The 23,060-nt window shown below is 41.3% G+C and overlaps 1 protein-coding gene across 12 annotated transcripts in view; it reads right to left on the bottom strand.

The window, feature by feature from the left end:
- The window catches only part of MPDZ (multiple PDZ domain crumbs cell polarity complex component), a 162,245-nt gene that overhangs the window by 11,442 nt on the left and 127,743 nt on the right, over window positions 1-23,060 (bottom strand). For all 12 annotated transcript variants that reach the window (XM_081790895.1, XM_060609750.3, XM_060609747.3 and 9 more), the window contains 11 exons: window positions 20,798-20,960; window positions 18,798-18,994; window positions 17,575-17,666; window positions 17,264-17,354; window positions 15,087-15,167; window positions 6,889-6,981; window positions 6,730-6,804; window positions 5,826-5,997; window positions 3,033-3,178; window positions 2,004-2,087; window positions 1,638-1,831 (listed from right to left, as the gene is read on the bottom strand). In XM_081790895.1, coding sequence (XP_081647021.1) covers window positions 1,638-1,831; window positions 2,004-2,087; window positions 3,033-3,178; window positions 5,826-5,997; window positions 6,730-6,804; window positions 6,889-6,981; window positions 15,087-15,167; window positions 17,264-17,354; window positions 17,575-17,666; window positions 18,798-18,994; window positions 20,798-20,960 — 1,388 coding nt within the window. The remainder of the gene's footprint in view (window positions 1-1,637; window positions 1,832-2,003; window positions 2,088-3,032; window positions 3,179-5,825; window positions 5,998-6,729; window positions 6,805-6,888; window positions 6,982-15,086; window positions 15,168-17,263; window positions 17,355-17,574; window positions 17,667-18,797; window positions 18,995-20,797; window positions 20,961-23,060) is intronic.

A 23,060-nucleotide genomic window follows, 5' to 3' on the forward strand; every position in this document is an offset into this window, starting at 1 on the left:
TCTCTCTCAAAAATAAATAAAGATTAAAAAAAAAATTAAAAAAGAATTACCTTTTGGCAAACATCATAGGAATAATTAATTCAGGCAAGAAAACATTCATGGACAATGAAACTCATGGGCAAAAGCAGGATGAAAAACTGGATAATCCTGAAGTCTCAAAACAGCTCCACAAAGAATATTTACTGATGATAAAGGGAAAGGAGAACTTACTAGTGGAGAGGCCTGGAACATAGCACCTTAGCCAAGAGATCAAAATCAACATCCCCAGTGCAGAAAGACATCATGAGCCCCCTGGTGGGATGCCGTGAGAGGGGCAACGCTCCGCATCTGTGATATTCCTGCCAAGGATGACTGACCTACCCTCACATGAGCAACCGCAGGCAAACCGGCAGATCCAAACAGCCGAGTGTTCTATAAAATAAGTGGCTGCTGGGGCACCTGGCGGCTCAGTCGTTTAAGCAGCCGGCTTCCGCTCAGGTCACGATCTCATAGTTCGTGAGTTCGAGCCCCACGTCAGGCTCTGTGCTGCCAGCTCAGAGCCTGGAGCCTGCTTCGGAGTCTGTGTCTCCCTCTCTCTCTGCCCCTCCCCTACTCGCACCCTGTCTCTCTCTCAAAAATAAAATAGAAACATAAAAAAAGAAAATAAATAGTGAATGTGTACCTTAAACTGAAACCATTTGTTTAAGTATCACTTCTGTGATGTCTTTTATTTTAAATGGATTATTCTTACAATCTAACTTTCGTGCAAGATGGATTTATGCAAAATGAACTAATACTAATCTTATTCCAACCTGCCCTCCATTCATAAAACTACAAAACTACCAGCATTTTCTTGCTGACATAAAACATAACCGTAAGTAGAAATGTGCAGTGAAAGTGCAGTCACATAACTTCTTGTCAAGGTCAGAACCTCAAATGCACCATTTCCCCATCTGATCCTCTGGCTTTGCTATCTTTAGCATAAAGGTGTTGGAATTTACTGGATTATGAATTGGTTGATACTTATCTATAAATATTTAAATAAATTAGGTACTGAATTCACCAATTTACCACCTGGCCTCTTACTTTCTGTTCCCTTCTGATGGCAAGCTTCTGCTCAAGCCAGTCCTCCCTAGAATATCCTCCACTCCCTGCACACAGACTATCACTTATCACTTTCAGCCTCAGCTCCGGCACCTCTTTTCTGAGCAGTTTCTCTAATCTGCTTCCTCAAATAGAGTCATTTGTCCCTTTATGCTGCCACAGCTCCCCCACCATATGGTTTGGTCACTCATCAATGGAATCCTTCTTTGCAGGAACATATTTAACTCTCATTTACCAAACTGTGAGTTTTTTGAGACCAGGAACCATATCTTATTTAACTTTGTTCCCCAGAACCTAATGTCTTCCCTGGCACACAGCAGGTACTCAAGAAATACCAAACGTCTTTTTGTCTAGTACCTTCAAAATCCCCCAAAGTACTAACTTAAAAAGTTCAAAAGTGAGGTCGTTTGGTGCTCCGTTACTGAATGGGCTGATAGCAGCTGCCTCCGGAACACCAGCGCCTGGGAGAGAGTCTACTACTGTTAATACTCTTTAAAAGAAGTGACATTCAATCATTTCCGAAAGGTCACTGGGTTTGCCCTCGTCGGTCATACCTTTTCCCAACAATACTTAATCCCAGGCCTTTCCCCGGCTTCTTGTGCAGCTCAATAGTGAGGGTATCACACACATGCTCCTCCTTGTAGGGGGCCTCATCTCTATACAGCGTCAGGCGTACTCTGTGTGGCGTCTGTCTCAGGACATTTATTGCTTCATCATGTGTGGCCTTTCTCAAGTCAATTCCATTCACCTGGACAGACACAGGACACTGTGAGGACCCGGGTGAGTCAAATAAAGAAAAAGCAAGAACGGGGGGGCTGATGAGGGGGAGACGAGAGGAGGAGGAAAGAGGAAGTGAAAGAAACAGAGACCACCCTCCCCAGAATAGCTCTTTCTTTGTTAATTATAAAGGTATTCTGTACCTCTAAAATCTGATCTCCAGCCCAGAGTCTCCCGTCTTTACATGCTGCTCCTTCTTCATAAACTTCATGGATAATAATGGCACCCTAAGGGCCCAAACAAAATATGCTTTATCCCATTCTCCCTAGGACTGATGAGCAAAAATAAAAGGAAAACACACTGTACTTTCAAAGATAATGCTAAGGGTTCTATACTCACTGGATCCAGAGTGAGTCATATCAAATTTCAAAGAAACATGTAATGTGATTTTCAAGGAAGTTTATATTTATCTATTTTTTCCAATGATAGGGAGGTTTAAAGAAAAAAATTATGGGGGCGCCTGGGTGACTCAGCTGGTTAAGTGTCCAACTTTGGCTCAGGACATGATCTCATAGTTGGTGGGTTTGAGCCCCATGTCAGGCTCTGGGCTGACAGACCAGAGCCTGGAGCCTGCTTCAAATTCTGTGTCTCCCTCTCTCCCTGCCCCTCCCCCGCTCTTACTCTGTCTCTCAAAAGTAAATAAACATTAAAAAAAAAAGAAAAAAAATTATGAAACATATAAATCATACATATGTATGTATAATAGATAGATATCACCTTTCCTATCTGCAAATGAAAATGATCGATATACATCATCTTTCCTATCCACAAACGCAATTACTAGATTTTAGAAGATTTTTGACCTTTAGAAAATGTTGTTCACGACTTTTCAAACTCCTCAGTATGGGACTGACCCAATCATATCCCATCAGTAATAAAGGAAATTAAAATACGGCAAAGACTGGAAAACTGATGGACCTATTTTGACCTGAAAGTCACGATTGCGAGTGTAACTATCTTAGTGAGTCGGTATTCACTTCCTCAAATACAAATCCCAGTACTAAATTTCTGGTATTTGCTCTACAAATGAAAACAACAGTGAATGATGCATTTTTCTAAGCCTTTATATTTCATTTAATAGAACTGATAAAAACCTCCCGGACAGTGATCTCTCAGGTGCACTGAGGTTGCCTGAGTAACCGAAGAATCTCTGTGTATCTGAGTGTCCTCACCAGCAGAGTGTCGGACCCTCCAACAATGCTCAGGCCCAGCCCTGTTCGCCCTTTGGAAATCTCAATTGTTGTTTCACAGCCTGGGATAATGGGGCAGGTTGCAGGATCAGAAGCAAAGATTGCTGGTGTTGACGATCTGCTTGTACCTAAAAATAAATTAAACATGAAATGAAGTAAGATACAAATTGATTAGATGGTATAAACAGCAAACTCACCACACTGGTTGCCTTTGGGGGATGGAAAAGAAAAAGGGCCCAAGATTTGGGACAGCAAAACGTCAAATTTATCTTAATCTTTTAGTTATATTTAAAAAAAAAAAAAATCAGGGGCCCTGGGTGGCTCAGTCGGTTGAGCGTCCGACTTCGGCTCAGGTCACGATCTCACAGTCTGTGAGTTCGAGCCCCGCATCGGGCTCTGGGCTGATGGCTCAGAGCCTGGAGCCTGCTTCTGATTCTGTGTCTCCCTCTCTCTCTGCCCCTCCCCCATTCACGCTCTGTCTCAAAAATAAAAAATAAAAACGTCAAAAAAAAAAAAAATCAAACAAAATGATTACATCATCATTAATTAGGGTGGTGGGTGCCAAGTTACTTTCTGCACTATTGTGTATTTTCTAAATCGCTCGAGATAATATGCATAAAAGCCCAAGAACAGAGAGTTGAACTGAACCTCTAGTGTCATGTTGATAGTCGACATTTCACTAGAGCCAAAAAACCTTCTCATGAAATTATGATTTGTAAAACTCAGAACTGTGATATGTGGCAGTAAACTAAAAACACATTCTGAGAAGACCAGAAAACACAAAGCACATCAATAATTCTAATCATGGTGCCCGCATTTCAGGGCTTTTTATGCTTTTGTTTTGGTTTTCCTTTTCTTCGTCTCCTAGAGCATCTCTTCTTATGTAATCAGATCTGTGTCTACATGCCCCAGGATTTACTATCTGAGTTTATAAAACGTCAGGGGACCCCCACCCCCACAAGCAGTTTCGTTCTTTGTGTGTCTCGCGTGATGTTTTACAAACTCAGATATTAAATCCTGGTGCATATATGCTCAGGACTGAAGACATAAGAACAGATCAGGAAAAAACAAGGAGAATATAATTTCACACGTTGTTTTATGATAGTCTTCATATCATATGTTTTATGATATCCCAAAGAGCATACAGCAAATGTGATGTTTTGAAGAAGTTAAGAGGGGTGCCTGGGTGGCTCAGTCAGTTAAGCATCTGACTTTGGCTCAGGTCACAATCTCATGGTTCGTGAGTTCGAGCCCCACATCAGGCTCTGTGGTGACAACTCAGAGCCTGGAGCCTGCTTTGGAATCTGTGACTCCCTCTCTCTGCCTCTCCCCCACTCTTGCTCTGTCTCTGTACCTCAAAAAATAAATAAATGTTAAAAAATTTTTTTAAATAAAATTAAAAAAATTAAAAAGTTAAGATACTCAATGAGTAGTTTAAGACAAGAGGCTCTTTTTAGAAATCGGAAACACACTAATTCTTGCTCCTGAAATGGTAAGAGTAGGTGTAAGATGTTTTCTTTTATGTTACATTTTCATTTAGCATTTCATATTTTTATAGACAGTGCTACTTACAGATTGACATAAAATTGAAAAATGAGAAAATTTTTGTAAAACCTTTTAACATTTCAGTGAATTACCCAGTCTTTCTAAATAAAGGATTACCTTCATCACATATGTATTACTTTAAGATTTTTTTTTTTTATCTAACTATATTACATATGTTTTAAAAATTGCTGTTTCCCTAAATACCTGTCAAAAGAAGTTAATGTTTCAGACTGGAGGCCAAAAGATTTCTTCTCCCATCACAGAAAACGCCTACGTGGGGGTGCCTGGGTGGCTCAGTCAGTTAAGCGTCCGACTTTAGCTCAGGTCATGATCTTGCGATTTGTGGGTTCGAGCCCCGCATCGGGCTCTGTGCTGACAGCGCAGAGCCTGGAGCCTGCTTTGGATTCTGTGTCTCCCTCTCTCTCTGTCCCATGCCCTCTTGCATGCTGTCTCTCTCTCTCTCAAAAACAAATTAAAAAATATTAAAAAAAAGAAAACGCCTATGTGTTTAAGTACTTTTTTCAATGTTGCAAAGCTTGAAATTTACTGTCTTACTTAAAAGTTAGTGAACTGTTGTCAAAAAGCAACTTAAAGGAAGGATTTGCCTCAATATGCCACATTGGCATTTTAATGGCACACACCAGTCTCATTCCATAGTCCACATACAACCACTTCATTTATTTTGACAGGATCAATTACACCCAAATGACAGAACTCAAATCAATTATGCTTGCCATAGCAATAACTAGCATTTTTAAGAGTTTCTGGTAATGCCAGGCATTGTTGATTCCACAGGTAAAGAGATACCACTGTATCCATTTTACAGATTAGATCACTAAGGCTTTAGAGAAGCTGAATTATGTGCTCAATATAAAAAGGGGATATTCCAAATGTTGTTTACTTCATTAGTCAAACACCCAGACTCACAGGTACCTTCAGCAAAAGATCCTTGGAGAGCAAAGAGTGTCACTGCCTTGCTTTAGAGAGGAAGCAGCTGAGGCTCAGAGTGGCTGGATGGGTTTCCCGAGCCCGTATGGCTGGTTAGCGTACAGCCCACAGACTCCCTGCCTGGAAGTCCAGCACTCTTTCTTCAGGAGCTCCTCTCTTTATACCATCTTGTCACCAAAGTGTTCCCTGTCTACGGCCTTTCAAACAGTGAGTTACATACAGGCAGGTGGCTCCCAAGTAGGAACCAGCTGCTGAGGTTAAGTGCACCACACAAGCCCTTACTTCGGATGGACTCCGGTTCCGGGGAGCCAGAAGCTGGGGGCATCGGAGACAAGGAGCTGCTCTTTTCTCCACTGGCTGTACCAGCTGCTGAAGCAACAGCCTGGGAGTCTGGATTCTCAGCACGAATGGTAAGTTTCACTGTTGTCTTTGCTGTTTTCAAAAGGCTAATGAACTGGCGGGGTGTCGGTATGGCAGGGAAACAAAATTCAAAAGCAAATTAGTAGACATACCAGTAAGTCACTATTATAGTTGGAATCTCTTTCCTTGTCAGAACTTGAGGAGTCAAGAAAGAATGGTTGTAGTTTCAGAGTAAGGAAAACGATGCAACCAAAGAATCAAGCCAAAGGGAAAGTGAGAATACAGACGTATGGGTTAAAGGGTCCAACCTTAGACAATTATTAAAACTGAATTTAAAAAATGATTTAAGCTTCTTGCTGGCCAATGTAGAAACAAAAACATTTGCACACCAAATCTCACAAGAAACATAGCTTTTTTTCTAGCACTTATATATGAAAGGCCTAAGTGAGTCTACTAGTAAGTACAGACATAGGGAATATTTATTGGAGCAAATAGTCATAAAAATTCCTTTGATCTTAACACTAAGTTGATATTTCTTTAGAAATGCAAGTTTTTCTAAGGGAAAATGGAAATTGTATTTATCAAAAACATCCACTGAACACTGGACTTACTAGGCAAGAGAAAATATCTTAACATCATTCCATCGGAAAATAGAAAACAGAAATTGGAGGATTTCCAAATAATCTCTCTTCTTCCTTAACGACATCGGTCTAACATAGCTACATGGTCTCAATTCCCTATGATCACATACACACAGACACACACAAACACTGGCCATGCCCACGGATGGGTTCACAGCGTTATTTGCTTTCTTTTGGAAAAGTACCTTTTCAACAGGATAGCCAACAACAACTTCATCATCTACAGCCAATATCTGATCTCCAACTTTCAGCCGTCCATCCTGAATGGAAACATGTAAGATGTGGGGCGATCTTATAGAAGTAATTCCCTTCTCCACCACTTTATGACCGTGAGAAAGCCTCACCTTGGCTGCCGCCCCGTGCTCTGTCAGACTCTTTATGATGACTCCGCTGAGCGTATCTTCTTCACTGATAGCAATGCCCAAACCCCCTTGATCCTAGAGAAATAGGAACAACTTAGAAGACTTGAAACAGATTAAATTTATCCAAAGGAAAGCTATGTGGCCGTAACTTCTAAACATTATCTTCCACCCAAGGGCTAGAAAACTGATTAGAGCCATTCTAAAGTTCATTAATAAAAATCTCTTCTTAAGCAAACTTTCAAGTTTTTTAATGGGAAGGAATTCTCTTCCATCAACTATTCAAATGTATTCATTCCTCCCATATGTATACTGTTTCTAGTATATTTAGCATATATATCCAGTTACACATCTCCAGTAACTTTAGAAAAATATCCAGGGAACAAAATGCATTCAATAACTCAATAAACATACAACATTTGCCAATGTAGTTCTGTGTAACTGGCTGACGGCATAAGTCATTTAAAACCAAATCAAAGTATCCTGCTTCCTCTTTGTGGCCTACAACTTAGAAATAACAACCCAAACTGGCCCCGTCATCCTGCCCTTCTTCCTGGAGCAGACAGACTGCAATTACTTCTGCGTGCTCTGTCCTTTCTGGGGCTGAATGCCCAGCGTTGTTTCCCCAGACACTTGTGTTTTGATGTGGTGCAGAGTGAAAACACTCTCAACCCTGAGCCCAAAGACGTGCACTGAAAACCTGCCAAGCCTAAAGAGCCATCCATGTTTTGTCTATATTTTCCACATTTTCTTTTATCAAGACCAAATGTTCAATAGTATTGGCTTTTACATTTCTTTAATGTTTACATTAATAAAATTAAAATAGGGTTTTGGATATTTTCATTCTGGTTAGAGCTAGCAACCTTTTTCGTTGTAGTTTCTACCCAGAAATGTAAAATGTAAAGCAAATGTAAAGCAAAAGAGGGAAAGGGAAATCTTGCCGTGATTTCTACGACATGTACACACGAGAGCCAACCAAGCCATCGGGCCTTTGGGACCATGACCATGACACCAGATAAGGTCACACCGCCATTTGAAAGACTATCAACACTGTGGCTTTTCTGAGGTAGACTATTCATCGTAGACTTTCAGACTGTCACTGGGCATCTCTCTCTACCACTGCTCTCTTTCCAGACAATCAGTCACATGCATAAGACAGAGAAAATTGCACTTTTGGGGTGAGAAGAGCTCAGTTCTAATTTACTTTCTGCCTACCTGCAGGAGTTTGGATAAGCCACATAACATGTCTGAACCTCAATTTTCTTATCCGAAGAAAGGAGTAATGATGCAGGTGACCCTTGAACAACATGGGGGCTGGGGTGCTGATCCCCCTCCACACAGGTGCAAACCCATGCATAACTGCTGACTCCTCCAAAGCTGAACTACCAACAGCCTACCACAGAATGGAAGTCTTATTATTGATAACATGAATGGTTGAGTAACGCATTTTGCATGTTATATGCATTGTATACTGTGTCTTCCGATGAAGTAAGGTAGAGAGAAGAAAATGTTAAGAAAATCATAAGGAAGAGAAAATAAACGGCAGTACTATCCTTTATTATCAAAAATGCCCACATATAAATGGACCCACACAGTTTAAACCCATGCTGTTCCTTCCCAACCATGACATTGCTCTGAGGATCGGACGTAATAAGAAAGGGATCGGAAACTTGGTGCGCTATATACAGTATACGTTCCTTCTGCTTGTTACTCTACAGAATGTAACTGGATTTACTCCAGATAAATTCTCTCAACTTGCCAGGATTTTGAGACCTGAATCCTGATTTAGTGGTAAAAGAATCAGGATTAATGAGTAGGAAGGTGAATGTGCTACCAAAAAGATAAAATCCCAATGCCAATGCCAAGTGCATCTAATATAGTTAAACATTCTATTTGGGATTTTCTACACCAATGGTCTTTCCTATTACCACAAAGAAATATTTGTTTGAGTATTACTCTGTATCTACAATGATTGTATGTACTCAACTCTGGGATTTGATTCTATTATTGCCTATTCACTTACCTGCAGTCAGGAAAGTATTTTACTAGTACAGTGAGCATTTGCTGGTTGTTTGCTTAACGCCCATTCTCATCTTACTCTTTTGTATAAGCTCATACATTTGTTTTAAAGAATATCCAGCCCCATTCCCCCTGCTGCCTCAAATAACATACAGGAGCACACACACTCTCTCTCTCTCTCTCGTTGGCTCTCTTCCTCTCTGCCTACGTGTTGGGTGGTGGTTTTAAAATATATATACAGGGGTGTCTGGGTGGCTCAGTAGGTTAAGCATCTGACTTCGGCTGAGGTCCTGATCTCACGGTTTGTGTGTTCAAGCCCTGCGTCAGGCTCTATGCTGACAGCTCAGAGCCTGGAGCCTGCCTCAGATTCCGTGTCTCCCTCTCTCTCTGCTCCTCCCCCACTCACATGCACGCATGTGCAGGCTCTCTCTCACAAATAAACATTAAAAAAATTAAGAAATAAATAAAAAAGATAAATAAAATACGTATACAAACTCTTCACCATTCCTCCCTTCAAGAAGGAGATGCTGAATGTGGGCTGGATTTGGTTGCCTGATTATAAAATATGGAACAGAAAGAATGGTGTGTAATTTCACAACTATGCCAAAAGGCCCTGGGGCTTCTCCTTACTCTCCCTCTTAGATGACCTGCTCTGAGGGAAGCCGGTTCCCTGTCATGAGGACATGAAAGCAGCACCTCAGAGAGGCAACGGGAACCTCCTGCCAACAGTCATTTAAGCAAACCAGCCCGGATGCGGATCCTGTAGCCTCGGTCAAGCCTTCAGACGCCTGCAGCCCTTAGCTGGCCGTTCGTTGGCAAAATGTACAACAGAGTCTCACCAGACCACCCAGTTGAACTGCTCCCCAATTCCTGATCCACAGAAACAGAGATAATAAATGTCTATTGTTTTAAGCTCCTAAATTTTGTGGTGATTCATTATGTAACAGTGGATAAATGACCCCAAGGATGGAGCGTGAATGAGTGAAGTCCATAGTACAATTCCAGTCCCCTGGCCACAGTCCCTATAGCTCAAGAGCAGGCATGTGATCTGAACTGGCTTAACAGCACGGGTCTCAGGACTTGTGCTCAGCATTTTGGGACAGCCACTCTGCCCCCACCCTGCATGTGGAAGAAGCGGCACATGACCCCAACTGTGGTTGGCAGCCGTCGTAAAACTGAGAGAAGACCAGCCCGGGGATACCGCTGACCCTTCACGGCTGTGCAGGGAGGAGAAGAACTGGTTCTTGACGACACGACGGAGCCACAGGATCAACTATCCCTGAGGATCGCTGCCCAGTAACCCGAGCCCATAAATCCCCTTCTTTGACTAAGCCTGTCGGAGGAAGTTGGTTTTTCTTGTGGTTGTTTTTGTTATTGGCAACAGGCAGAGTCCTAAAAGGAACAATAAGCTGCACACCTGCAAACGCGAAATGTTCCAATTCCACCTGGAGTCCTATAAAAATAAGCATGTGTATACATATATACAGACGTTACTGGTATCAGAAGAACAGGATAAAACACGGGTAAAGGATAACAGGGCATAAGAGCAATGTCTTAGCTAACTGCTTAGCTCTCCACCTCACTTCTGCCACAGGACATACAGTACTTAAGAGAAAAAGAGCTGAGAAACACTGTTCTGAGCCAGTTACTAAAACACCACCATACAGAGAAGGTGAAACAAATTAAGGGACCAAATTATTTATGGAGCAACAGTTGTATAATTAAACAGCTAGAAAAGAGTGAACAAGAATTAAAAGTGCAACAAAGCTGAACTCCTATTATTGTCAGGAGAGCTATTTTGAAGTTGGAACATTCCCCCCAAAATTCTCAATGCTATTTGAAGACTTTTACCCTATAAAACTGTGTGGACACAAAACCTATCTCTGACAACCATGTAAGGTTGTCACCTGCTTTGATGTATAGGTACTTTCCTAGGACAATGTGTACTAAAAAATCAATCTTTCTTTAATCAAAAATATTTCGTCTGATAAACTGAACTGGCATTTCAGTCAACACTAAGGGTTCAGATTATATACATTATAAACTTTGTTTATACTTCTATTTTCTCACTTCAAAACGGGGGGGGGATTAAAAAGAAAAAAAAGATAATCAACCTGTCTCAAGTGTTTAAGAAGTCAAAACAGAACTAGAAATGGCCTGTTACTACAATTTCTGTTTTGAAACAGTAACAAAAACTATTCTCCCCTCCTTGTATTCTTCAAGTACACTTGATATCTTTCCTTTGTGCACACGTGGCATGTAAGCATCCGTGCATTCCTCCTTCTCACATACTTGGCATGAACTATGGTACCCCATACTATGTAACCCCCCACTTGTCATGGGAGAAAAAGTATGGCAGTTTCTCCCTTTTTAACGTGTTTGCAATATAGACGTACAGAAAACTTATCCACATGAATTTTTACTGCAAGAGACATGCTCTTGAGCTATGATTTGTTAAATGACAAATAAATGAAGATATTACTAGTAAGCATTACATAGGCCAGAATGTTGAAGGGGTATGTCAAAATAAACAGGCATTAGATTAAACTAGGTCTTGAGTTATCCAGGGTGTAGATAAGCTAAAAGAAAGCAGAAGGGCATCCCAAGTGCAGAGGCAAGGAGGGATGAATTCTCAAAACAAATCTCCATGGGCTCTTGATACAAGTCAGTCTGAATGAAGTAGAAGACTCATAAGACACAGGTCTTTTGGAAAGGTGAATGGGCCCTGGTTGCAAGTTGAAACAAGGAATGGCAAATGTAAGACTAGAGTTTAAGTTCTAGCGGTAGGTACCATTTTGAGTTATGGGAACTGTAACAAGTGGGAAAAGCCAAACCAATCGCACAGGGTTGCTGAGAAGTACAGAACACAGTGACTTTACCTTTAATTTTTGTCAAATAAACGTAATTTTTCAAAATACTGGGAGTATAAAGGATAAAGAACTGCAGATGACGTATGAATGCTAGAAGATTGGTTAATTCTCCCTTCTTTGCTTTCTTGCATTTTCTTCCCAGAGTCGACTAATAATGGGGTTCAGAGTGGACAGGCTTATACCATACGCCGTCTCTTAACATGTCATTTTTAGCAAGGGCTTCCTCCAAGGCTACATTCTGTGGAGCATTCAGAACCTCATGGTTAAAATATTAACTTGCAAATAATAACTCAAACTGTGCCAAGTGTAAAGGCCGCTTTAGGCAAACAGGCTTGGGTGACGGAATGTAGAAAGAGCCCACAGCGACCCCCTGGCTGAATACAGGCAGGCTCATCAGGTGACCCCCCCTCAAAATATCCACAGGCCCTAACTAACCAATAGGCTACTTATAACCAGGCACAGTTACCAAAACAGGGAAAATTCCATTTGTTGCCTTACCTCCTCACCTTCTCACTTTAACTATGGCCCCCAGTCCCTCCCTGGTTGCAGACAGCCTCTCCTTTGCTGTCCTGCCTACTGCTCCCCTGCGGCGTGTTCAATAAATTTCTATCTTCCTTGTTCTACTACAAGTAAATGCTTTTACCACCTGTGCCATTGGCTTCCACCAGATTGTCACCCCACATGCGGGGGCCCCCATATGATCAGGAGACACATCACATTTACACACCACGTTAAGTGCTTTATACAAATTCTTTCGTTTAATCTTTACAAAAATACTTCCAATATAAAGGTATTATTATTTCCCTATACTGTAGGTAAGGAAACTGAGGCCCAGAAAAGTCAAGTGGCTCCAAAAGCCCACATTTTAAGTCATAGTTGATTGCTTCTTCTGTCAGCTGATCTTAAAAGATCCTTGAATATTCCCCTTTATTCACTTTGGCTTTCATCAATAAATACATTTCAGTTACCGAGCTTTAGATGTGTTTGAAATCGACATATAATCAGAAGCTTTCTGTGGGCAATAAAATCTGACATTCTTCCTAGTTCTTAGGTTTCCCCCACAGCAACTATTTCAGAAAGGGAAGTGTACATGTTAGACAACTGCTGAATAAATCAGCAGTAGGCTAAAGACAGAATAGCTCTTAAGCTGCTGTAGAATGAGGGCAGCTTGCCCATTAGCTTGAAGAATCTCAGAAGCAACCCCTGAAACAAGCAGCCCCATCTACAGAAGAGGAGAGTGGGGACCAGTGATATCAAGCTTCCAAGTGATTTATGGGAGATCACTCAGAAGGGCTTCTGACAAAGCAGGCCTCTGTCCACTCCACTGCTGAATGCCAGGTCAAGAGACTTTATCTGTCTGGGAATGGAAGTCCTTGAAAGATTCTGAACAGGGGATCAGGACGATTAAACATCTAAAGAACACCTTAATCAGGTAGCCTGAGGCAGGAGGAGAAAGCATCACAAAAAAACAGTGCCAACAAGCAGTTAGACATCTCCCTCTCTGCCAGCTTATTCCTTCCTAATAACAATAAAAACAACAACAACGACAACAAAAACAGTCAGTGTTGATGTATGTGTGCAAGGTTCTAGACTCTTCACACAACATACATTTCATTCCCAGTACAACTCTATGAGGCGAGCACTACCATGATCTCCATTTGGTAGAGGGGAAGTTTTCCAGATTAAGAACCCTATCCAAGGTCCCAGCCTGTAAGAGGCAAAAGAGGGCTCCGACTCGGAAGGTTTGGCTCTAAATCTGCCTGTTCAGCTGCTACTGTGTTCTGTTCCTTATTCATCTGTTTAGCTGGGTCATTCCCCCAACACTTCCTGGGTACTCATATTCTAGGATATACTAAACCCTCGGTAAATACATTAAATCAGTGCCATGAAAAGTACTTGTAAAAAATATATATTATTTTGGGCTATTCTAAAGATACGCATAAACCTGTATTTTAAAAAAAGCACATAGTATAATGAATCCAGCCTACATTTAAATGCTTCATAATTAACAAATTGTAGGGAAGTAACTGCACTGTTAAATACTATAAATTCTGACACTTCAGGATTTAGGAGGAAAAGGAAACTCAATCTGAAATCAGCAGGAGAGAAAGAAAGGTATCCTCTCTCTTACATGGCAACAGAGCAAGGGATTCCTGAAGTGTATGAACTTCCCAGTAGAAGAGGCAAAAACCTTAATGACTTGATGTACTTCTCCTTCTACCAGGAGACAAATTGTGCATAATAATGACTTCTACGTGTACTGTAAATGACAGGACCAGGGCAATCCATTTTGCTCATAGTTATTTATTGAAAAAAAGAAACAAAATCAAGAGCCACAGTCTTCCTCCACCCCACCCCTCGCAAATACTTAACAAAGACTGGCTGTGTGCCAGGCATTATGCCAACTCCTTACATACAACTTATTTAACCTCTAAAACTAGGTCGAAGGTGATATTATTATCTCTAATTTACTGGTGAGAAAACAGAGGCAAAGGAAGATCGCGTAATGTGTCAGGTGTGTACCTGATGAAGTAAGGATTGAAGGTGGACAGACAGACTCTGGAGCCCAAGCGGTAAGCATCACACTGCACTGCCTCATCGCTGAAGACTGGTGTATGGACCACTTCTCTTCTTTCCGCCCATGGCGAATATCCCACCGCCCCGCCGCCTTCCCCTTCTCCCTGAGCACCCCAGGGCTCTGTGCTCTCCTTCACCTACTGCCTGCCTGTATTCCAGCATGAGCCCGCAGCACCTGAAAGCATTTCTAGGTTTCTGTTCAGGAAACCACTTCTTTGAGGTGGTCATTTGAACCGAAAGTTCAGATCTTTTCAAAAGTAAATACTTCGCTGATGTTTATCAGTGAAACTTCTAGTAATTGGAGCTTTCGGTTTTATGAAGCACAAAGACTATAACTTGTTTCTTTATTCTTTTTATTTCCTCCACAGCGGGTCTTTGGTGAATGTATCAGAGCAGAGACTGCCAACCGTCATGCTGGGAGATAATCCTAAAGGCGGGAAAAGCTTAGTCCCTGCTAAAGTATCAATTAACACGGTAATTCTCAAACTTCCGTGTGCGCCGGAATCGCCAAGAAGGCTTACAAAAATCCAAACCTCGGCCCACCCCCAGGGTTTCTCATTCCATAGGTGTGGGCCGGCCCAAGCGGCCGCATTTCTAACAAGATCCCAGGTGATGCTGATGCTGCTGGTCTAGACAGCACACTTCTGAGGGCCAGTAAATTAGACCACTGGTGTGAAGGTGCTCACACCTTTTCATTCCAACGCAAAGCAGACTTACCTTGGGAAGCTCCAGATGCTGCACGTTTGTGAATGAACAGAGGTCCACAGGTGCCTCAGAAGTAGTCACACTTGGTTCGGCCTGACACAGGGAAAGAACGGCAAAATAGACAACCGAGTGTTATGTATTTTTGCTTAATAAAGGCCACTTCATCAAAATTGTTTCATGTATTAGAATTCGTTATTATTCTAACATTTCATGACGTTTATGAACATTAGACTCTCTTCAAAATACTAAGAAGGCGTGATTAGACAGCGATTGTTTTAGACCACAAATTGTTTTAGACACAAAGCAGCTCTCAAGACTGCCTACATTTCCTCTCAGTGAAATCTAACAGCGACCCAGCTACCAAGTGGCGAAACGCGCTTTTTAAACACAGAACACGAGCAGAGGCGCCATTCACTCCTTTTCACTCTGTTAGTCATCAAGCGAATTTGGGAGCTATTAAACGTTTTACTTGAAAATTACTAAAATATTCCATTTTCCTAAGGGATATATGCAGTCCCATTCATACAAAAATAAAATTTTCTCCTTTCTAATCTTGAGAAATCACTCGCTGGTGCACCACTGTGAACGACTGCCAGTTCACCAGAACGAGCGGCCTGCATCGCGTACCGATGCGCCCAGTGTTTGTACGCTCCTTTACGGGACAGTGTTTCCGTATCTGCACCTTCTTCCACCACGATCATCACGGCTTCTCTCATTTTATGCTCTTCGTTCTCTATGCCTCCTTTCATTCATCCTAAACAAGTATCGGAAGCTTTACCACATCAGAACTCCCACCAAAAACTCCAAATTCTAGACTCACCGTCTAGCCACTGCCTTCTCTTTCCTAATTTTTTAGCCACCATTTGCTCCCTCAAAAAACACCAGTAATCACCTGGCTACCAGGTCCAATGGACTCTCTTTAGTCATCTCCTCATTTGACCTCTTCGCCACACTCAAGACTGGAGAATGTACCCTTCGGCTGCTATGCAACATGCCCGCTGGTCCTTCCTCATTACCTCTGAGCACTCTTTGTTAGGCTTCCTCCTTATTGCTATTAAATAATTCTGACCTTGGCCTTCTTCTTCTTTCTAAGTGTTTTCTGTACATAAGAGCCTCAGCTCCTGTGGCTAACAAATGACAAATCTGCATCTAAGGGAATTCCTCTCTAAACTCTAGACCCAGTGTCCCGATGTACACTTCTCCCGGGCTCTTCAACAGGCACTTCGTTCTCAAGCAGCCTCAAATAGAATGTTTTCCATTTTTACAGCTATCTGCTTTTTAGTATTCTTTTTGGTATAAGTCAGCCATCCACCAAGTCACCAAGTGAGCCAACCCAAACCTTGCTACATCTTGTATGTTTCCTTCACCAGCCCATTTCCAGCCCCCAAAGAAGCACCAGACACAAGGCAGATACTCAGCAAACGCTTGTTGGACAAACAGATCGTCAACCACTCACTGTTCCTCACTGAGTACATTTAGTCAGGGATAAGGTGACACTAAGGTGGATCCTAAACTTCTGAAACTTCTGACATAACCATTTCTTTCTTTTCTTCTTCTTCCTCCCCGTCCCTTTCCCCCTCCTCCTCCTCTTAAGTTTATCATCTCTTCCCTGCAACCTCTGATTTTTCTCTGTGCCATTTCCAAAGAAGTATTTCAAAATACAATTCTTACTGAGGTCCCCAAGGCCTCAAAGACAAAGTTTCCATCATGAGTCCCATGGTCTGACCCTACCTCCTCTCTCTCAGTGACCCTTTCCTCACCAGGAACCCACTCCCCCGCTCCCACTATTCAGTGATGCCCTGTGATTTACATTCCTTGCATCAGCCAGAGTCCACACGCCATTCCTCAGTGCATGCCCTCAGTTTGGAAGGTTTTTGCCCCCCCAAATCTTCTACTTCCGACATACACTTCATGTGTCACTTCCCCTAGGGAGTCATTGTCTCTCTCCAGAAGGAGACTTGACTTTTTCTACTTTCGTTATTCCCCATGCAGACGCCACTAGTGGCCTCCATGTAAGCAGTGTGCCTATTTACAGGAGTGTTTCTTGTACTAGGCTATAAACTCCTTGGGGGCCAAGACTATGAGTCATTTATCTTCAACATCCCAATAAGGGCTATGTAATTGTTCACTGAATTAATACATAGTACATCAGTCAAAGCTTCCCCGAGAAATAGACAGAAAATACATACCTCCTTATTCTGAGAATTCTCTGAGGTAGAAGGCAAAGGTTCTACTGTATTTCCAGGACATACAGCCATCTGACTCACCGCATCTTTATTTCTAAAAGAAAGAGTATTGACCTATCATAGCATAATGATTCATATTATATTCATTCTTTTACTTGAGGACTCAGAAGGATTATTAGAGAAAATTCTGCAACCTCAAAGACTTTGGACTATAACACTCATACATTTATAAATGTCTTATTTTCATTCAAAAGAACTCTGAATTGAAAGCCTAATCAAAAATACTTAGTAAACCAGAAAAAGAAAGTGCTTACCTGATAAAAATTATTTTTACTTTAGAAGGGGCACATTTAATGATTGAAGAAGCATTCTGATGACTTCTTCCATATAAAATTTGACCATTGATCTATGAGAAACAAATAGCATTAATTGAGCCTGAAATTTTAATTTTGCTCATTTCTTATCACCTTATCTAGCTAATATACAGGTCATTTTTTTTCTTCCTATAAAATATTATATGTATGTCTCTTCCAAGAACATGAACCTAACTCTGAAGGAGAGTAAAGAAAAGCTCATGTTTGAAGCCGACGTTACGATGACGTGTGTGTAGTGTGATCCCAATAGACAACAGAGGCAGCACTTGGGACTGTAAAAAAAAAGCACAGCAAGCTTCCTGGAGGGCACTGGGGTTCCAGCATGTTCCGTCGAAGCAAGGGCTCTCCTGGAAGCACTAGTGACCTCCGTAGATCATCAAGGGAAGTCCCTGTGGTCACAGATCTTAGTCAGTCTCAAGAATCAGGCCCTGGGATTGGCCGCTGGGAGAAGCATTCCGGCAGACCAGGGATTTGGGAAGCAGAACGTGCCCAAGCAGAATAGTACCTAATGGAAACTTCCCGTCATCTAGTCACTTAGCCCCTGCTGAATGAGCCTTCCTGGCCAAGGGAGAAGCACAGGAGTGCAAGGAAGAGTATTAAGGCAATATAAAGACACGTGGATCCCAGCCTCCAGGAGGCAAGGACAAACAAAACAAGCACATGTGATTCTAAACACTATAAAGTCTGGTCCAGAAATTTATTTGGTTTGGAGGGCTGAGTTATTGTTTTTGTTATTTAGCCTTAACCTTGACCCCACCTCACCCGACCCCTATCGCTTCTACCATTAGGAATTCAACTTCCAGAACGTCCAGTGGGTCAATCTCATTACTAAGGAGTGATTGGTCGTTTGGCTTTTCAAAAGCTCCTAATAAAAATGCAGCACACAAAAAAATGTTTTTGAAGTGTGATCTTTATTACTGTCTTGGGGCAAAAATTGTTTCTGGTGCGACACAGTCACAACCTTTTAATGGAAGTTAATGGGAACACGGACTCTACTTAACAGAGATTTGGTTTAGAGCCAAACTTGCTGCAGCACATCTATTTTATTAGGCAAGCAACAGTTTTCTCAGTCACCATATGAGGCCCGGGTGGATTTTCTGGAAACTGATGACTCCAGTGCACCAATTCAGCAATGAATTCAGCATTTTCCATTAAGAACTTACCTCTAGAAGCTCGTCTGCAACCTGCAGTCGACCATCTTTCCCAGCTGCTCCATTTGGATCGATCCCCACTATAAAGACACTCATCCTGGATCGGTCTTTGTTTCCAGCAAGACTTAGACCCAAACCACTACGACCTTTCTCCAGTTCAATCATATGGAGCTCTCCTGTTAGGGTTCCATAACGCTCTCTGATATTTTCTACGCACAACAAAACAACAACAACGACAAATTATAAGTTAATTCACAGCCAGATGTTTTACTATGGAGGGTCATCTGGCTTCAAAAGAGCATTACTTGGACCAAAATTAAATCCTTGGCAGTTAAGGAAAGCTAAGAAAACTCTGGTCCCCTAGGCGTCAAGACTGGGTTCCTGGAGTACCCAAACTCTGAGGAATTTCTTTGCATCTAGTGTGCAGACAGTATCATGTCTAATTAATCAGTTCATCTGGGTGATCAGGCCCAAGAGATTCATTATTAACCAACTCTCAAAAGACTCCGATTAAAACAAAGCACTAGTTTATCATTCACAGAGAAGAGAACATTCTTCTCAGTGAAGGATTTATCTTCACTGATCAGTGGAGACATCTCTCCCATAGAAAAACTGGCCTATGTGTGTCACATCATGTTGGGCAGCTACTTGGTACATACACCCAGAATAAAGAGGATGCACTGTCTTATTGCACAGAGCCATTAGGCCAGGACAAATCAATGTACCCGTCTCAGATTTAGGACCCATGTTCTCACTAGATGAGACCATTCAACTCTCCCATCCCACATGTTCAAGAGTTGAATCTGAGAGGGCAAGGCTACACGGAGGTGCCCTAGGCCACAGGCCCAGATGAACAACCAGCCAGGAGCCAACACAGATTTCTAGCCATGCGAGTGAGCTACCCTTAAGGCCCAGTCCAGCTGAGCCCAGTCGACCACAACACCACAACACAGTAATAAACTGTTTCCTTAAGCCCTTAAGTATTGGGGTAGCTTGTGACATGACATTCCCTTTCATGTTTTCCTCAGAGTATCTCAACGGATTAGCCACCTCAACGGATTAGCAATATATTCTTATTTTATTGAAAACAGACTTAGAAAACTGCAAACTTTACAAATCTTCTCTTAGAAAATGTTACTACACAGCTGATGTCTTGCATTCCATATTGATTCTCACCTGCGCCAACTTCATAAACTGCCATTTCCTGATTCCTTCTAGAATCCAGCGGCACAAAGTTTATACCCTGTGCTTCCTAAAAGCATATACCATGGCTTTCTTAAAGGAATTATATTTTTTAAAACAGAACTTCTTAAAGCACTGATACATGAGTAACTTTTCACTAAATTTTTAATATTTCCTTATAAAAAGGCTTCTTTCATTAGAAAAACAGACACCCCAATGATCCTAAGAACAGCTGCCTTTGAATGCTTCCTGTGCATCAGACATTGTGGTTTGCACTCCTCAGACATTATCAAATTTGATGTTAGCAACCTGAGGTGAGGACTGAATTTTCAAAAGAGATATTAGCCCACTGGGCAAAAACTTAGAGGCAGTTAAACAACTTGCCAAAGGCCCCAAGTTTTTATCTCAACACATACTATGCTACCACCCTAGGCAAGACAATACCAGAGTTCAAGGCAAAATATGAACAGCAACCAGACTTTACAATGAGGAATGTGAGGTCTGGAGAGGGGCAATGACTTGTTCAAGACCGCAAGGTGGTGGATCCTGTACTAGGTTCTGAGAGAGTGCCCTGCCCTCTTTAATGCTCATACAAATGGCAAAATGGGCTTAGCAGGAACGTTCGGTTAGAGGCAAGGAAGAATATGATTTCATGCTTTGGGAATGTGGGCTGTATCCAGGCAAAACAAACAGTATTTTTTCCAAACAAAATTGCAGTATATATAACTAAAGCTGAAACATACTTATCCACCCAGGGCATAAGCCTTGAGAAACCCAGAGCTACTTTAATGTCGCTATTATAACTGAATGCATCACAAAAGACAACTTACTCCAGCTGTAACCAAACTCATCCTCTTTGTCCACATCTTCTGAGACTTTGCTTGTGGATGACTGTGTATGATCGCCGCTCATTTCTTTAGACGCTGAAGAAGGGGGTGGAGGCACATTGCACAATGGAGCCTTTTCCGGCTCTGATTCTGACTGACTGGGTGCCTGCGGGAACAAGAAGAATACAGTGGGTATGTGCAGTCTAAGGAAGACCAACTTAAGTAAAAGAAATAAAAGTATAATGTCAAAAACTGGCTTTAAAATATCTAACATATATATAATCAAAAAATGTATATACAATGGCAGACAGGATTCAGGTAAAGTTTAAATATAGTAAAAAATAGCATAATATATAATAAAAAAGTATAATTCATTAAACTATTATTTGGTATTTTAGGCCAATGATTTTTTTCAATTTGAAGGCTTAAATGACAAGATAGAAAAAAACTGTGCAAACTTCCCCTTTTGGAAAAAAATTCTCATTCAAAAGTTTTCATAAATATGCAGGGGTCTAGGCGAGATTTTGTGTGTCTAGAAAAGTCTTCCAAGAAATTGGAAAAAAAAAATGAACAAATAAGTTAATCAAACAATGAAAGGCGTTCAAAGGCTGGCAGTCAGACTATATATAAAGAATTCTTCATCGCTACCTGAATCCTCTCTCCAAATGACTCTCTTAACAAACCCATGAAAATGAGCATTACACATGCAGGCTCATCTACCAGGGGAGCTGGTTTGTTAGCACAGAGCGCACAGACTCAGATCTGAGGAGCAGGTTTTAAGGGAAGGCCCCATCATTCCCTTGCCAAGGGAGTTCACAAGGTAAGTGAGAAAACACAAGAGACCACTTCATACAAACCCAGAGTACGGCATACTTGCTGTCACTTGGGGCTATGGGTCCTACTTCAAAAAGAGGGCTTGGTATCAAGCTCTTATATTGCAGATTATCAAATAGAATATTAGAGTTGGAAAGGCCTATAAGTCACTGAGCTCATTTTACTCATTTTGCAGATGAAAGACCTGAGGCCATGAGATGATGTTGTTCAAAATCACACCGGTACTAGATTTCTTTTAGTTCTGCACTTTCCATTATGCCATGCTGTCTCCTCCAACTTCCATAGTTAGTACCTAATCCAACGCTCAGAGATACCCACTTAAACTTCTAACCATGGTATGAAGCTGTCCCTGATGCCTTGAATCAACATTTTTCCTATTCTTATTTTACCCTTTTTTCATACAAAAATCCCTCTGATATACCTCATTTTATATGTGTGGATCTGGAAAAAGATTTTGATGAAAAAAAAAAAAAAACTTCCTATAGAACACATCAGATGATAAGCATGCACAAATAGTTAGAAATTGTTAACTCGTGTCAAGAACCAGAATACCACAAAATACACCTAATACTACAACTATATAGCACTGAAGGTGATCTTTCTTTATTGATTCAGAAACCACGTTAGGATGCTAAGCTGCCCCAAAATGAACCTAATAAATATCAATTACTATTTTTTCTGGCAAAGTAACAGAGAGCTCATTGGTAGAGACTTATAGGCAATAGATTTTCAAGTGACAGAATCTACTGTGTTCAAATGTTTGGTTTACACACAGCTGGCCACCCAGACAAAAACTACCACTGCAAACAAAACCCTTGTTATCTTCCCAAATACTGTGCCATAAAACCCTCAAATCAACAATGTACAAATAAAAATGTCCAACAAACAAACAAGGTTCATTTAACATACTAAGGTAGGGGCGGCGGGGGAGGCAGGGAGTGGGGGAGGGGGGAGGATGGAATTTACTTTTTTTCTGGTTAAAATAAAAACAACTTCTCTACAACAAGAGAGAATATTAGCAAGTATAGGTTAAGCCCATTTGGTTTTTAAAAAGGGGGACAAAATCTGATTTAAACTTCCCATAATTTTAATAAATTTATGGATGCAAACGTTATAGATCTTGCTGCATATCTTTCCTGAGCGGTTATTTTACTTAAAAATAACAAAATCTGCCTAAAAAACTGTTTAGGAACTGACTTAGGCACACCATTTTCATACCGTGAGTAAACTAAAACGGTGGGTCCTCACATTACTGACTAATCATAAAGGGAATACAAGCCTGTTATTTATATTTACTAAAGGGGCAAGCGATTAGGTGTTCTATTTTACTACTCCCGAAAACCCTCCTTCTGAATGAGATCATGTAATTAGCTTGTGGTTGACACTTAAGATTTATTAACGAAAATACAATTCTTTAACAGAGACTGTTTAG

This window comes from Panthera onca, chromosome D4 (genome assembly GCF_046562875.1).
Source record: "Panthera onca isolate mPanOnc1 chromosome D4, mPanOnc1 haplotype 2, whole genome shotgun sequence".
Taxonomy (NCBI): domain Eukaryota; kingdom Metazoa; phylum Chordata; class Mammalia; order Carnivora; family Felidae; genus Panthera; species Panthera onca.